The sequence below is a fragment of the Stegostoma tigrinum genome, chromosome 27 (assembly GCF_030684315.1).
Source record: "Stegostoma tigrinum isolate sSteTig4 chromosome 27, sSteTig4.hap1, whole genome shotgun sequence".
NCBI classification, from domain to species: domain Eukaryota; kingdom Metazoa; phylum Chordata; class Chondrichthyes; order Orectolobiformes; family Stegostomatidae; genus Stegostoma; species Stegostoma tigrinum.
Window position 1 is genome coordinate 46,599,394 of NC_081380.1, and position 16,477 is coordinate 46,615,870.

At 51.7% G+C, this 16,477-nt stretch overlaps 2 protein-coding genes across 4 annotated transcripts in view; one reads left to right on the top strand and one right to left on the bottom strand.

The window, feature by feature from the left end:
* The window catches only part of LOC125464616 (inositol polyphosphate 5-phosphatase K-like), a 60,211-nt gene that overhangs the window by 21,563 nt on the left and 22,171 nt on the right, over positions 1 to 16,477 (top strand). The window contains exon 11 of one of the 3 annotated variants that reach the window (XM_059655442.1): positions 2,537 to 3,356. The exons of the other annotated variants lie outside the window; for them this stretch is intronic. Coding sequence (XP_059511425.1) covers positions 2,537 to 2,602 — 66 coding nt within the window. The 3' untranslated portion in view covers positions 2,603 to 3,356. Of the gene's footprint in view, positions 1 to 2,536; positions 3,357 to 16,477 lie in introns of those variants that run through there. 3 annotated transcript variants of the gene reach the window in all.
* On the bottom strand, positions 2,929 to 14,868 carry tekt1 (tektin 1). Its single transcript, XM_059655439.1, has 7 exons — positions 14,638 to 14,868; positions 12,881 to 13,046; positions 11,950 to 12,078; positions 11,060 to 11,203; positions 7,792 to 8,014; positions 3,846 to 4,042; positions 2,929 to 3,263 (listed from the first exon to the last, which is right to left on the bottom strand). The coding sequence occupies exons 1-7, from the start codon at positions 14,825 to 14,827 to the stop codon at positions 3,104 to 3,106; spliced, it is 1,209 nt and encodes a 402-aa protein (XP_059511422.1). The 5' UTR covers positions 14,828 to 14,868; the 3' UTR covers positions 2,929 to 3,103.

The following is a 16,477-nucleotide window of genomic DNA, read 5'->3' on the forward strand; positions in this document are numbered from 1 at the left end:
TAACCTCATCCCACCTCCTTGACCTGTCCGTCTTCCCTGGACTGACCTATCCCCTCCCTACCTCCCCACCTATACTCTCCTCTCCACCTATCTTCTTTTCTCTCCATCTTCGGTCCGCCTCCCCCTCTCTCCCTATTTATTCCAGAACCCTCACCCCATGCCCCTCTCTGATGAAGGGTCTAGACCCTAAACGTCAGCTTTTGTGCTCCTGAGATGCTGCTTGGCCTGCTGTGTTCATCCAGCCTCACATTTTATTGTCTTGGATTCTCCAGCATCTGCAGTTCCCATTATCCCTGACAGTACAGAGTAGAATCGAACATCCTTCATTGTCATGTCTCCTCCAGGACAGGAGTACAGTGCGAAGTTTTGGTAAGGGCTGGCTCTATGGGGTCACCCTCAGTACAAGTGCCTCGGATAGATCTTGGATACAAAGAGGAACGAAAGGAAAACTTGTAGCATTACTAACACTGTCTTTAAAAAAGTTGGAGTAATGGTAGTTATAACATAGATGAAGGACTGACATTACAGAATTTCAGATCACAGCAACTCAGCACATCCCCCCGCCCCATTCCGTGCCAGCCCCCAGTCCAACAATTCTCCCATTCCGTTCCAAACCTCCAGTGCGCCCCCCCCCCTTCCAACATCACACACAGCTCTGGGACTCCCTCCACCCCCCCCTACAACCCTCACACACAGCTCAGGGACTCCCTCCACCTCCCCACCATCCTCACACACACAGCTCTCGCCCCCCCCACCACCCTCACACACAGCTCTGGGACTCCCTCCAACCCCCCACCACCCTCACACACACAGCTCTCCCCCCCCACCCCCGCCACCACTACCCTCACACACAGCTCTGGGACTCCCTCCACACCCCCAGCACCCCCACACAGAGCTCCCCCCCCCCCCACCACAACCCTCACACACAGCTCTCCCCGCTCCCCCCCCAACCACCCTCACGCACAGCTCTGGGACTCCCTCCACCTCCCCACCACCCTCACACACACAGCTCTGGGACTCCCTCCACCCCCCCCCAGCACCCTCACACACAGCTCTCCCCACCCCCCACCCCATCAATCACAGCCACAGGGACCTGGTAGAAACAGAGGGAAGAAAGAGAAGCGAAAGTGAAAAAAGGCCGAGCAGAGGAGCTCTGGGTGGAGCGTACTCCACTGTTCGTGTCTCGCTGTAAGGCATCGCCCTCGCTAGAGGGGAAATGTCTGATGGAAAATAACTATTTGTGCAGTGGAGAAGGTCTAGCACAGAAGGTATGTTTGCTGCACATTGTGAAGCCACAACTGTCATTTTAGTAAAACCGCTTCATTGACAGCTGTTAGTGAAATGGAGATACAGGGCTGGCCGGGGGTGGGGGGGTTGCATGCTGGTGTCTTTGCACTTTGAAGGTAATGAGCTCAATCCCTTGTCTAAATCCAAGAGAAACTGCAAGGAGCTGGGAATCTGTGTCTGTGCAGAGGTCATTGTCTGGTTGGGGTTCCCCACAGGCTGGGGGCAGGTCATTTGGCCCATTGAATCCACACTGACCTTTTGAAGAGCATCCCACTCCTTTACCCATTCCCCCTATCCTGGCATTTCCCATGGCTCACCCATCGAGCCTGCACACACCCGGGCACTATGGGCAATTTAGCATGGCCAATCCACCTATACACAAACATCTTTGGACTGTGGGAGGAAACCCACGCGGACACAGGGAGAATGTGCAAACTCCACCCAGACAGTTACCCGAGGCTGGAATCGAACACAGGTCTCTGGTGCTTAATGAAGAAATATTTTTCCTGACACCAGGCGAGGATTTTAAAAGTCCCTCATCATACATACACGAAACTATTACTCACTGTCTTCCCTTATTCTGTGTATGTTGTGAAGTGAAATAGATACATAATGTGATTTTAGCCTGTCTGGGTTTGGCCCTCAGTGCAATGTCAGGAGTTGTATTGACTGATGATACTGGAGGAATTCCAGTGCAAAAGCCATTCCCCTCAATTACAGAATCCACCTGGCAAACTCCTTTAGAATCTAGAAAATTTCACTGAGATCCCCCTCTCACTCCTCTAAGCGCCAGAGAATGCTGGCTAAATTTGCTTAACCTCTTATCGGAGAGCAACCTTCTCACCCAGGGAATGCTCTCAAATAGAAATTCACCAAAGATCGTCAGGCATCACCCTCCAAACCCACAACCACTTCCATCTGGAAGCACAAGGGCAGCAGGCACATGGGAACACTACCACAGGTAAGTTCCTCTCCAGGCCACTCACCATCCTGACTTGGAAATATATCACCCTCCCTACAGTGTCACTGGGTCAAAATCCTGGAATTCCCTCCCTAAGGGTGTTGTGGGTCAACCCACAGCACACAGACTGCAGGGGGTCAAGGCAGCAGCTCACCCCCACCTTCTCAAGGGGCAACTGGGGACGGGGAGTGCTGGGCCCAGCCAGAGACACCCACATCCCACATGTGATTAAAAAATAATTCCACAGAATTGGAAGATTGAGCTGGGCTTGCTTGTTATGTTGAACAGGTACATGCAATCAAGCCTGGGAGAATGGGATCAACAATTCTACAGGATTCACTTGGAAACCTCTAGAAATTAAGGATAAACCATCGGGGAGCACAGCTGGCAGCAACGCCCAGGAGAAGTATAAATGGAGATTAAACAAAGAGTTAGAAAATACTTGATCTGGATTATGTTAGTTTATGAATTTAAACAATAGTAGAGGTTGTTGCAAGGTGAACAGCCAATCATTGAAAGTAGAGGTGGGCTCCATTAGGATTGGCAGGTCAGAGGACCAAAGGTAAGGAGGCACAAGATCATGTAATTACACCCTCCCAAACAGAGTCACCAGAACCCAGCCCCCAACACGTCCATTCAATCTGAATGGTGCCAGATACTAAAATTAAAACAGCATTAAATAATTTTAAAAGGATTTATTGTTACTCTGACAATTATATATAGATACAGTAGGACGGGGAAAGAAATACAAATAAAGGGCAACTTCACAATTATAAAATGCTCTTTATGGTACATTAAATCAGATTTCTCACTCTGACAGTGCTGACAATCTCATGGAGATGTGCTCCTGTATTATTAGAAGTGATTGACAGAGATGGAATTCCTCAGGTTCATACACTGAACGTCATCGATATACAAGCTGTTGGTCTTGATTTCGATCTCTTCCTCCAAGGAGAGCTGGTTCCGTCGCAGGCCTCGCAACTCAGCTTCGGCCTGAGCCAGAGTCTGCTGCAGCCTGCCCAATCAGACAGTCAGTTCCCATCAGCATGGCTTGGGACAACCAGAGATTATCACCCAGGTCACCTCATCTCCAGGAATCAAACACCACGCTCCGAGTTAGACAGCGTTCAGCTCCCTCTACACTCTCCCCACAACGGGGACAGCGTGGGGTTAGATACAGAGTAACGCTCCCTCTACACTGTCCTCCATCAAACACTCCCAGGGACAGGGGCAGCATGGAGTTAGATACAGAGTAAAGCTCCGTCTACACTGTCCTCCATCAAACAGTCACAGCACGGGGTTAGATACAGAGTAAAGCTCCCTCTACACTGCTATGGGATTAGTTGTGTTGCTCATTCATGGAGCTGACTAGGACCCAATGGCTGACCCTGAACTGACTAATTGTCACTGGTTTGCAGTAATAATATGGGGCCTTTCACCTTTGCAGCTAATCCTGCAGGGGCGGTGGGGATCAGAATACCCTTTTTCACCCTCAGCACCCCCTCTCCATCCCTACACTGTCTGATGTTCTCAGTCTACACACGATACCTGCTCCTTCCCTGGCCCCTGTGCAAATCTCCCAGCGGGTGTAACTGACCTGCTGACATCGTCTGTGATCTCCTTCACCTCCGAGACCAGCCGGTACTGTGCTGGGTCTCGGACCAGCTCCACGTTCGGCCGTTTAGTCCGTGTATCCAGCCGTGTCTGAGCCACCATCATGGGTCCTTCCTCGTCCATAATGGCCTTTCTCAGCAGGTCAATGTTCTTTTCCTGCGAGGAAATCTCATCCAGCACCTGAGGGAGATCAACTAAAACCGTGTGAGCGTGATTAAAATGCAGATAACCCCCATAAAATTGTTCAGGACATCCCAGTGTTTCTGCAAACAAGCTGGGCCCAGGTTTACAGGGCAGCACTTCACAAGTGTACAGATAATGCAAAACCCAGTGAACAACAAAGCGTAGACTTCAGGGGGCTGCAGCCTGCACTGTGTGTATTTAAGGCTCAGATAAATTCTTGATAAGTCAGGGAATCAAGGGCGACAGGGAATGGGCAGGAAAGAGGATGTGAGGAATGTTGGATCAGCTATGACCCCACTGCATGGCCAAATGGCCTGCTCCTGTTCCTATTTCTTATGGTTTTATAGAAATATAGAAGATGGAGCAGGAGGAGACCATTCTGCCCTTTGAGCCTGTTGCGCTATTCTTCACCATCATGGCTGATCATCGAACTAATTAGCCTAATCCTGCTTTCTCCACATAACTTTTGACCCCATTCACCCCAGGTGTTATATCTAGTCACCTCTCAAATACATTCAATGTTTTGACATCACCTACTTCCTGTGGTAATGAATTCCACAGGCTCACCACTGTCTGAGTGAAGAAATGTCTCCTCATCTCCGTCCTAAATGGTCTACCCCAAATCCTTAGACTGTGACCCCTGGTTCTGGACACACCCACCATCGGGAACATCCTCCCTGCATCTACCCTGTCTACTCCTGTTAGAATTTTATAAATCTCTATGAGATTCCCCGTCATTCATCTGAACTCCAGCGAAAACAATCCTAACCTCGTCAATCTCTCCTCATACACCGGACCGGCCATTCCCGGAACCAGCCTGGTAACCCTTCACTGCACTCCCTCGAGAGCAAGAGCATCCTTCCTCAGAAAAGGAGACACAATATTGCAGGTGTGGTCTCACCAAAGCCCTGTATAACTGCAACAACACATTGCTGCTCCTGTACTCGAAACCTCTCGTAATGAAGGCCAACATACTGTCTTCTTCTCTACTACCTGCTGCACCTGCAGGCTTACCTTCAGCGACTGGTGCTCAAGGACACTGCATACTCCCCTCTACTAGTTTACAGCCATTCAGCTCGTCATCTGCCGCCTTGTTTTTGCTTCCAAAGTGAATAACCTCACACTTATCCAAATTATACTGCATCTGCCATTGATTTGCCCACTCACCCAACCTGTCCAGATCTCTGCATCCTCGTCACCGTTTGCCTTTCCACCCAACTTGGTATCATCTCCAAATCTGCAGATGTAACATTTTGTTCCCTCATCCAAATCATTAATATATATTGTGAATAGCTGGGGTCCAAGCACGAATCCCTGTGGCACCCACTACTTACTGCCTGCCATTTGGAAAAAGACCCACTAAATCTTACTGTTTGTTTCCTCTTTGCCAATAAGTTTTCTATCCATCTCAATACATTTGCACTTTAATCTTGCACATTAATCTCTTATGTGGGACTTTGTCAACACTTCCCCCAAGTCCAAATACACCACATTGACTGGCTCCCCCTTGTCGACTCTACTGGTTACATCTTCGTAGAATTACACCAGATTTGTCAAGTGTGATTACACTGATAAAATCTTAAAGTTCTCTCAGGATCGTGACGTGAAAGAAATTCAGAGATTTACATATACATATTAATCAATTAAAACCTTCTAACTGATTAGACATTTAACATCTCAGGCTTGTTTCGTACATCCTCATCAATGGTGTGACCCTTTGATCTCTTCCTTATAAATTCTGTGCCTGATACTACCTCTCGCTCTAACACCTGAAGGAGGAGCGAGTCTCCGAAAGCTTGTGTTTTCAAATAAACCTGATGGACTATAACCTGGTGTCAAATGGTTTCTGGCATTGTCCACCCCAGTCCAACACCAGCACCTCCACATCGTCCACTAGTAGTGGTAGGCAACTGAACAATACAACATAAATTAAAGTGCGGTGCTGAGAACAGGGTAGATATTTGCTTTAAAACATGAAACCTGTCAGTAACAAAGGCTGGACTGAACCTGTTTGCACCATGCTCTGTGGCCGTGTAATTCTGGATAACACTACATGAACATCCTCATTGCTTCTTTTCCCAATTATCCCTAAACCTGGGCCCACTTAGAACATAGAACAGTACAGCACAGAACAGGCCCTTCAGCCCATGATGTTGTGCCGACCATTGATCCTCATGTATGCACCCTCAAATTTCTGTGACCATATGCATGTCCAGCAGTCTCTTAAATGACCCCAATGACCTTGCTTCCACGACTGCTGCTGGCAACGCATTCCATGCTCTCACAACTCACTATGTAAAGAACCCGCCTCTGACATCCCCTCTATACTTTCCTCCAACCAGCTTAAAACTATGACCCCTCGTGCTAGCCATTTCTGCCCTGGGAAATATAGTCTCTGGCTATCAACATAATCTATGCCTCTCATTATCTTGTATACCTCGATTAGGTCCCCTCTCCTCCTTTTCTCCAATGAAAAAAGTCCAAGCTCAGTCAACCTCTCCATCAGATAAGCCCTCCAGTCCAGGCAGCATCCTGGTAAACCTCCTCTGAACCCTCTCCAAAACATCCACATCTTTCCTATAATGGGGCAACCAGAACTGGACGCAGTATTCCAAGTGCGGTCTAACCAAAGTTTTATAGAGCTGCAACAAGATCTCACGACTCAAACTCAATCCCCCTGTTAATGAAAGCCAAAACACCATATGCTTTCTTAACAACCCTGTCCACTTGGGTGGCCATTTTAAGGGATCTATGTATCTGCACACCAAGATCCCTCTGTTCCTCCACGCTGCCAAGAATCCTATCCTTAATCCTGTACTCAGCTTTCAAATTCGACCTTCCAAAATGCATCACCTCGCATTTATCCAGGTTGAATTCCATCTGCCACCTCTCAGCCCATCTCTGCATCCTGTCAATGTCCCACTGCAGCCTACAACAGCCCTCTATACTGTCAACGACACCTCTGACCTTTGTGTCGTCTGCAAACTTGCTGACCCATCCTTCAATCCCCTCATCCAAGTCATTAATAAAAATTACAAACAGTAGAGGCCCAAGGACAGAGCCCTGTGGAACCCCACTGACCACTGACTTCCAGGCAGAATATTTTCCTTCTACTACCACTCGCTGTCTTCTGTTGGCCAGCCAATTCTGTATCCAGACAGCGAAGTTCCCCTGTATCCCATTCTTCCTGACCTTCTGAATGAGCCTACCATGGGGAACCTTATCAAATTATTCTGGGTCCTTCCACCGTTTGGTGCAGTCTGTCCCCACTGCTCCTCCTGTGAGCCTTCTCTTCTCAACTCTCTGGTCTGTCTACATCAGTGACGTTCCTCATCTCCAAAACTAGTCTGTGAATCTTTCCTGCACTCTCTCCAGTGCCCTCCCATCCTGAAGGACAGTGCCCAGAACTGAATGGAATACTCCAGATGAGGCTGCAATGGTCACAAACTCAGAGTGCTGGAGAAACTCAGCAGCTCTGTCCAGCAGCTTCTGTGGTGACAGAAACAGCTAAATTTTCAAGTTCCAGGGATCTTAAGGCTTCCAGACCTGCTGAGTTTCTCTGATACTTCCCATTTTGGTTGTCTCAGATCATCAGCAGCGCAGATCTTTGGTTTATTTGAGGCGAGTGAAGTAAAGCAGTTTTTTTTGGAGGTGTAAGGAGCTATCTGAAATGACAGAGCAAATGGGATCTAGCACAAAGTCTGGAGATGCTTTGCTAAGTGTCTCCAAGGATAGGCAGGTGTTACCTTACTCAAATGCTTTTCTAGTTTGCATTTGGCATCCCTTGTTTCTTGAATGCGGAATTTAAAGGCACGGTTCACAGCCTCCACTTGTTTATGCATGTCATCTGTAGTTTGTGATAAGATATCGTCAATCAGGGAACGCATAGCCATCGAGTTAGTTTTCTGTTTGTCAGCATTTATGATATTTCTGTTGGTGAAATCTTGCCACTCCTGGGGCGTGACCGAGCTGTAAAGACAGATCAAAGATAAACAAAGGATGGAATGCAGGAGCATGAAGGAGGAGCAGGAGACCATTCAACCCACAAACTTGCTCCTTCACTGACTTTAGACAGTGGTTACTCTGTAGTTAGGGAATGACACAGTGCCATTCTGTCCATCATGCCTGAGGCAGCCCTTTGCAAGAGCTAACCAGCTGGTGAACTGCACTAAACGAATGGAATCTCTTTGCTCTCTTGTCTTTTGATCCCACTACCCAGCACAAATCCCTCCACAACAGTCCCAAAAGCTCTAACTGGTCCCCACGATGCCTAGCCCTGGTCTTTGTCCCTCTGCTCACCAAACCTGCTCCCGGGAATGCGTTCTCCCATGTCACTCTGTCAGAATGGCTCGGAGGTTCACACCCCCAGCGTCCTCCACCAAAAGGCAAAGAGTAACCCAAAACTACATTCTCCCTTCCACACACTCCTCCAGCAGCTGGAGAACATTCCGCTGTTTGTCAAATTCTCCTCCTCCTCCTCCCCCAGGCTTACCCTCACCCCGACCCCCAACCCTGTCCTCATTCCCCAGCCCTGCCTCACTCCTGCCCCCCTCAGTGACCCTTACGCCCATCCCCCCCAGCCCAGCCTGGCCCCTGACTGAACCAGCCTCGCCCGTACGCCCGCCCCACAGCCCCGCACCCCACGCCTGCACCTTCTCCCAGCCCCACCTTCAAGCCTGCCCCCAGACCCCCAGCCCGACCTCACTTCCACCCCCCAGCCCTGCCCCTCACTGACCCAGCCCCACCCTTAAACCCACATGCCCCCAGCACGATCCCCAGGCCCGCCCACACATCCCAATGCCACGCCCGCCCTACTGCACCCCCCCCCCGGTCCACCCTCATTACTGCCACCACAGGCCCACTTGCAGGACCCACCACCACCCTCACTCCTGCCCTCCACATCTCCCGCCAACCCCCAGCCCCGCCCGCCACCGTCCCCCCTACCAGCCCCGCCCTCCACCGCCCTGCCACCAGTCCGCCCCTCCCGCCCTCCGCGTCCCGCCCTCTGCCCCCACCAGCCCCGCCCGCCAGTGCCTCCTCACCAGCCCCGCCCTCCGCCCCTCCCGCCGCCTCCCCACCAGCCCCGTCCTTCACCCCACCCACCACCCCCTTCCAGCCCTCCACCTCTCCCGCCACCCCCCCCAGCCCTGCCCTCCACCTCCCCCGCTCCACCCCCAGCCCTGCCCTCCACCTCCCCCGCTCCACCCCCAGCCCTGCCCTCCACCTCTCCCGCTCCACCCCCAGCCCTGCCCTCAGTGCCTTCACAACCGCCGTCACCACCCCATCCTCGCCCTCCTGCCAAACCCAGCCTTCACCACCCATGCCCCACCCTCACTCACACTGCCCAGCCCTGCCCTCACCACCCCAGCTCCCACAGCCAAGCCTACCCTCGCTCCCATCGCCAAATCCAGCCTTCACTACCCCAGACACCCCGTCACTCACCCAACCCCGTATTCACTCCCACTCGCAAGCCCTGCCCTCACTCCCAATCTCTGCTCAATCATCAGCTCCCCTCCTGCTACGTTGAGGTCCATTGTATACACTTTCATCCACTTTATTAAAATTTCCTGACATAGGAAGAGGAGGCGGCCATTCAGCCCACTGAAATGTGCCCCATGGCTGATCGTCTGCCTCAATGCCACAATGTCGTATCCCTTAATTGATTAATGGTCAGAAACATAGAACATAGAACATAGAACAGTACAGCACAGTACAGGCCCTTTGACCCACGATGTTGTGCCGAACCTTTACCCTAAACCTAAGGTTTATCTAACCTCCACCTCTACCTTATTCTATCATCCATATGCCTATCTAAGAGCCGCTTAAATGCCTCTAATGAGGCCGACTTCACTACCCTCTCTGGCAATGCATTTCATGCCGCGACCACTCTCTGAATAAATCTGATGTCTCCCCTAAACGTATTGATCCCAGTCTTGTACCTGCTCAATGATAGAGCTCCCACTGCTCCCTGGGTAGGAAATTCCAAAGATTAAGAATGGTCTCAGCCAGTACTGCATTGGCCTCTGATTCTGTATCGAGTATTTTCTGAAAAGCAGTCATTGCTGTTTTACATGGGAGCACAGCGGCTAATTTTACATTGATGTTCCACAGGCGGTCATCTGAGACTGGCCAGACTGAATAAACTAGCCACTGATCAGGGCAGAACCATGATCACTGGTTACCACCATGGATCGCAGTGGCAGATCCTGAATCCCCTGGCTTTCCCTCCTCTTGCTCCACAGAAGATTTCACTGACCTGATCCTCAATGTAACCAGTAGCTTTCCTTCTCATCTCCTACAAATGCCTTTAAGTGGGTGAGGTGGACCATTAGCACTTAGCACCAATGGCCCCCTGGAGGTGCATGGGAGTTCCAAAGGGCCAATACGATGAGCCCAGAGCCCCCTGTGCCTAACTAATGGCTGCTGTCTGTATGAGCTGGCCGTTCAGTGACTAATCCATCTTTCAATCATCAGCGTGGTGCCCTGTCTGACAATATTAGTCAGGAGGATTCATAGACTCATAGGAAGGATAGAAACAAGAGCCTTCGGTCCAACCAATCCATGGCCAACAAATCCCAAACTAAACTAGTCCCACCTGCCTCTTCCTGGTCCATATCCCTCTAAGCCTGTCCTATCCATGCACTTATCCAAGCATCTTTGTAATGTTGTAATCGTGCCTGCATCCACCACGTCCTCAGGTAGTTCATTCCATCTCCTCCCTCCTGTGATTATACAAGTGGTGAGGTAGAGTTCATTCCTGGAGAGAAGGAGGTCACCACCACACCAGCACAGCTCTGAGCCCGTGTTTGGAGCCTGACCGACAGCAGTGAGCACTGCTGGAGCTCGGTATTCATCCAACAAGATTCCAGACCAGAGCCAATCCTCCACAAACCACATCAAACACACTGCACCTTACAAGAATACAGTTCTCAGTCTCTCTGAGCGCAGCTCCTGCTGGCGAACAGGAGGTTATAGTTCACACCCTTCAGCACCATGAGCATGAAGTACGCTTACTTTCCCTCGATCCTGACCACATTGGGCGAGTATACAATGCTTGGAGAGTTGTTGGTCAGGTTTGCAGTGAACTTGTCCAGCTTCAGAGCGACGGACTTGTCTTTCAAATCTTTCTCCAAATAAAACTTAGCGGAACGATTTAACCTGGAAGGGGATTGGGGGGGGTGGAGGGGGGGGAGGAGAAAGAGTTTGATGGAGTTTACCGCATGTTATATCAGATGAAGAAAGGGCAGACTTCTAGAACACCCCGTGTGACCTTAGAATGACCTGGAGCTGTTTACAAGTTCAGTCACTGATTGGATGTAGGAAACACAGTAGGTGGTTTGAGCATAGCAAGATCCCAAAAGTAACAGCCTAATAGTGATCTCAGGTCATTGCCGGGGAGGAGTCATGGTCGGCCACAGTGCCTGGGGGAGAACCCCTGTGTCTTTCCCTTCAGTAGTGACCACAGGACCTTAAATATCTCCACTTGACAAAGCCCATGAGCCTTGTTTTAGCATCTCACCCAAAAAGACTGCCTCTGCACTTCTTCCATACCGCGCTGGCAGTGTGTGGGATATGGGCTCACAGCTCTAGGGTGGGACTTTAACCCCACCACACGCCCCTACCCCGCAACTCAGGGCCCAGAGTGCTATCCACCGACGCACAGCTGGCTCCTTAAAAATATTTTAAAGGACAAAACTGTTTGGATCCCATTCCTTCCCCAATGATTCCATTGTCCATCCCAGCACATCACACCCTGTCAAAGATGCTAATCACTGTCCAGATGCCTGGTTTTAGTCTGTCGTTCTGTTCATTCTCCTGGCTCTTTCTCTCCCTTCCCTCCAACACACCCTCCCACCCATTCCCCTCCGTACCAGGAGCTGTCATTGCAGTAGGTCAGCACCTACCTGAGCTGCTCCTCTGTTTGGTCAATGGTGCGTTTCAGTAGAGCCATGATCCCCTGGATCACCTCCACCTCTTTCAGCAGCTCCCTCTCCACTTCGTCATGGACCAAATCAATCCCAACCCGCTTCTCTCTGCAAAAGTTACCAACAAACATGCAGCTCATTGGCAAAGCGGGATCACAGAATTCCTTGCTCATCCTACACCAGATTCACCGCCCAGCCAGTGTGAATCACATATCCTGAAGATTTGTTTTAAAAAGGGCTAACCCTGACTATTGTTGACTGATTATTGAATAAAGTCTAACTGTGCGTGGGGATGCTCGGTGAGATTCAAAGAACGGGTGGAGGGTGGGACTGATCTGTCTCTTTACTCCATGTACCCAGTTTGCATCCTTAACTTTTTATCTACGAAAAGCATCAAAATTCCAATTAATTCACAGCATGAACAGTTTTTTGGGGAAGAGAGGGTTGCAAATTTGCACTTGTCTGTGTGTGACAGTAGCCTGGCATCTACTCACAGAGAGAACGTTTGTCCACCACCCACTCTAGATTCACACTCACTAAATCTCTCTCTGCCCCAGTTTCTCAGCTTCTCCTTCTTTTGAAAGTACCTTCAAGATACCTTTTTTGGGTTTTAAAGTGAATTGAGTTAGGAATTGCCTGCAAGAATCTCCTGGTGAGAACATTCTCCAAAAAAAGCCAGACTCTGGGCTGCTCTGAGACAGAATGGTCACCGGAGTGAAGTGAGGTGGGGAACTGCAGCCCGATCCTGGCTCAGGAATGAAGAGCAGAAAAGGGAGGCTCTATATTTCCGTTTGCGTTCCCCCAAATCAGCTGCTTATTTCCAGGATCCAGGTCAGCTTCAGGCCCCACAACTCCCCTCTGTCTCACTGTCTACATCCCCGCTGACCACCGGCCAGCTGGCTGTCCATACCGATTGAGCAAGCACTGCTGAGCGATGCAGAGAAGGGCACAGTAACTGTCCAGAGCTTTCTCCAAGCGGATCTTCTGACCCATCAAGAGTTCTGTCTCATCTGTGAGCTCCTCAAGCTTGGTGTTAAGTTCTTTCTCCCAGTAAGTGACCTCTTCAATCCTTTGATCTACAACAACAATAAATGTACATTTATACAGCACCAGCGCAATGTAACATGCCCCAAAGTAGTCCACAAGAGCATTACACAGACATTGTATGACACCAAGTCACTTCTAGAGAGATAAGGAGACAAGTGTCCTAAAGCTTGGTTTAAGAGCTGGTTTTAGGAACCTCATAAATGGGGAGAAAGAGGGGAAGAAGATTCAGGATAGAAGTGCAGAGCTTAGAGCCCAGACATCTGGAGGGATGGATGTCAGTGGTGGAGCAATGGAAATGGGGGCCAGAGTTGGAGGAGCACAGAGACTGCAAGGGATTGAAAGAGCTGCAGGAGGTTAAACAGATTCAGAGGGTACATAGAATTATATATCACCAACACTACACTAATACCTACACTAGTCCCACTTTAGATCGATATCATCGAACATTGTGACATTTCCTGCCTCATCTCCCCTCCCAGGCAGTGCATTCTGGATTCCCAACACCCTCTGGGGGAATAAATGTTCCCTCAAATCCTCTCTAAACCTCTTGCCTTTCACTTTAATATTATAACCCTTGTTGTTGAGCCATTGACTAAGGGGATGTCTATCCCCGCAGTCTATGTCCCTCATAAACTTATACACCTCAGTCAGTAATGCCCTAATAATGCCCTTCAGTGAATTCTCAAAACTAAAACACTGATTGACAATAAGTTCTGCGAAGCTGCTGCATTTAAACGAAACACCCATCTGGTTCACTAATGCCCCTTAGTGATTCTCCCACATCACTCACCTCAGTCATACCGCTGGTTGGAGAGCCAAATGGCCTCCTTCTGCCACCATCACACACTCCCCCCTCTGAACATCTCTCCCCCAACAAACACCCCTCACTGAAAACCCCTAGAACATCACCTACCACACACCCCAGCTGAATCTCCAAACTGAACCCACCCCACCCCTCTGAACTCCTCCACCCCACTACTATCCCCAAACACAATCCCCCAAACCTCACCCCCATACTCCCACCACAGCCCCCACCAGTGCACACCCTCCACCCCAACCCAGCCCCTCAACCACACAACCCCACCCCCCACCTCAACCCAGCCCCTCCCCACAGCACTCCCCACCCCACTCCATCCACACCCCCAGCCCAACCCACTGCCCCCACCTCACCTCCCACATCAACCCATCCCCCACCTCAACCCCCCACCTCAACCCAGCCCCTCCCCACCCCACTCCATCCACACCCCCACCCCAACCCACTGCCCCCACCTCACCTCCCACTTCAACCCATCCCCCACCTCAACCCAGCCCCTCCCCATGGCACTCCCCACCCCACTCCATCCACCCACCCCCCCCACCCTCAACCCAGCCCCTCCCCACTGCACACCCCACCCTAAGTCACCCTGCCAATGCAGCACCCCACACCAACTACCCAACGCCCACCCCCCATGCCCTGCAACATTCTTGTAATACTTTTCTGAACCGTTTCAAGCTTTACAATACCGTCCTGATAGCACCTATCGCCTTGGAAATGACAATATGGTGGCAGGAAGTGGTAGGAGGTGGGAAGTGGATGCTAGTTTGTGGACGGGCTGCAGGGAGAGTCAGCAGAGCACTCACCGAGCTTCTTGTTGACGTCTCGCTGGGTTTTCCTGGTGCTGTTTTCGATCTCTCCCACCAGCCTCTCGCTCTCCAAGACCAGGCGCTCAGACCGGGAGCGCTGTACCTCGGCATCGTTGTAGCGGCTCTTGTTCGATAGGTGCCACTCCTGGGGCAGGAACTTGGTTCTGGACTGGACCAGTTTGGCCATCGCCTCGCTGCTACCAGCTCCTGCAAACAAGTGGTTCAATCCCATCAAAACAATCACCAGTCTTTACATTCATCATGATGATGACGGGGGAGCAGTTCTCAAATCCATTGTTAGGAACAGCAACAGCCACCTGCATTTAGTTAGCACCTACAACGAGCACTCCTTGGCAATCAAGAACCTATCTATCTTTGTCTTAAATATACTCAATGACCTCTCCTCCACAGCCTTCTGTAGCAATGAATTCCATAGATTCAGCACTGTCTGGCTGAAGAAGTTTCTCTTTATCTCCGTTCGAAGGAGTCCTCCTTTTACTCTACGGCTATGCCCTTCGGTCCTAATATCTCTTGCTAATGAACATCTTCCCAGCGTTCACACCACCCAGGCCTTTCAGTTTTCTGTAAAGCTCACTTAGGACCACCCCTCATCCTTCTCAACTCAGGGTCCTCAAACATTCCTGATGTGTTAAGACTTTCAATCCTGGGGGTCATCCGACTGAATCCCCTCTGGACCCGCTTCCTGAGATATGGGGCCCAAAACTACGCACCATGCTCTAAATGTGGTCGAACCAGAGCTTTGTAAAGCCTCAGATATCTCCCTCCCCCGACGGTGGGGGTCTCTCTTGCTCTCTGTCTCCAGCTATCTATCTTTCCACTATGGGTGGTGGGGTGTCTCTCTCTCTCTCACTCTCTCTCTCTATCTTTCCCTTCAGGATGGGGGTCTCCCTCCCCCTCCCCCTCCTCGGGGTGGGGGTCTTTCACTCTCCCCCGCCCCCTCGGGGTGGGGGGGTCTCTCTCTCTCTCCCCCCCCCACCCCACCTCGGGGTGGGGGTGGGGTCTCTCTCTCTCTCTCTCTCTCTCTCCCCCCACCCCTCGGGGTGGGGGGGTCTCTCTCTCTCTCTCCCCCCCCCCACCCCACCTCGGGGTGGGGGTGGGGTCTCTCTCTCTCTCTCTCTCTCTCTCTCTCTCCCCCCCCCCCCCACCCCTCGGGGTGGGGGGGTCTCTCTCTCTCTCTCTCCCCCTCTCTCTCCCCCCCCACCTCGGGGTGGGGGGTCTCACTCTCTCTCCCCCCCCCACCCCACCTCGGGGTGGGGGTGGGGGTGGGGTCTCTCTCTCTCTCTCTCTCTCTCTCCCCCCCCCCCCCACCCCTCGGGGTGGGGGGGGGTCTCTCTCTCTCTCTCTCCCCCTCTCTCTCCCCCCCCCACCTCGGGGTGGGGGGGTCTCTCTCTCTCTCCCCCCCCACCCCACCTCGGGGTGGGGGTGGGGTCTCTCTCTCTCTCTCTCTCTCTCTCCCCCCCCACCTCAGGGTGGGGGGGGTCTCTCTCTCTCTCTCTCTCTCCCCCCCCCTCGGGGTGGGGGGGGTCTCTCTCTCTCTCTCTCTCTCTCCGCCCCCACCCCTCGGGGTGGGGGGGTCTCTCTCTCTCTCTCTCTCCCCCCCCACCTCGGGGTGGGGGGGTCTCTCTCTCTCTCCCCCCCCACCCCACCTCGGGGTGGGGGTGGGGTCTCTCTCTCTCTCCCCCCCCACCCCACCTCGGGGTGGGGGTGGGGTCTCTCTCTCTCTCCCCCCCCCACCCCACCTCGGGGGTGGGGGTGGGGTCTCTCTCTCTCTCTCTCTCTCTCTCCCCCTCTCTCTCCCCCCCCCACCTCGGGGTGG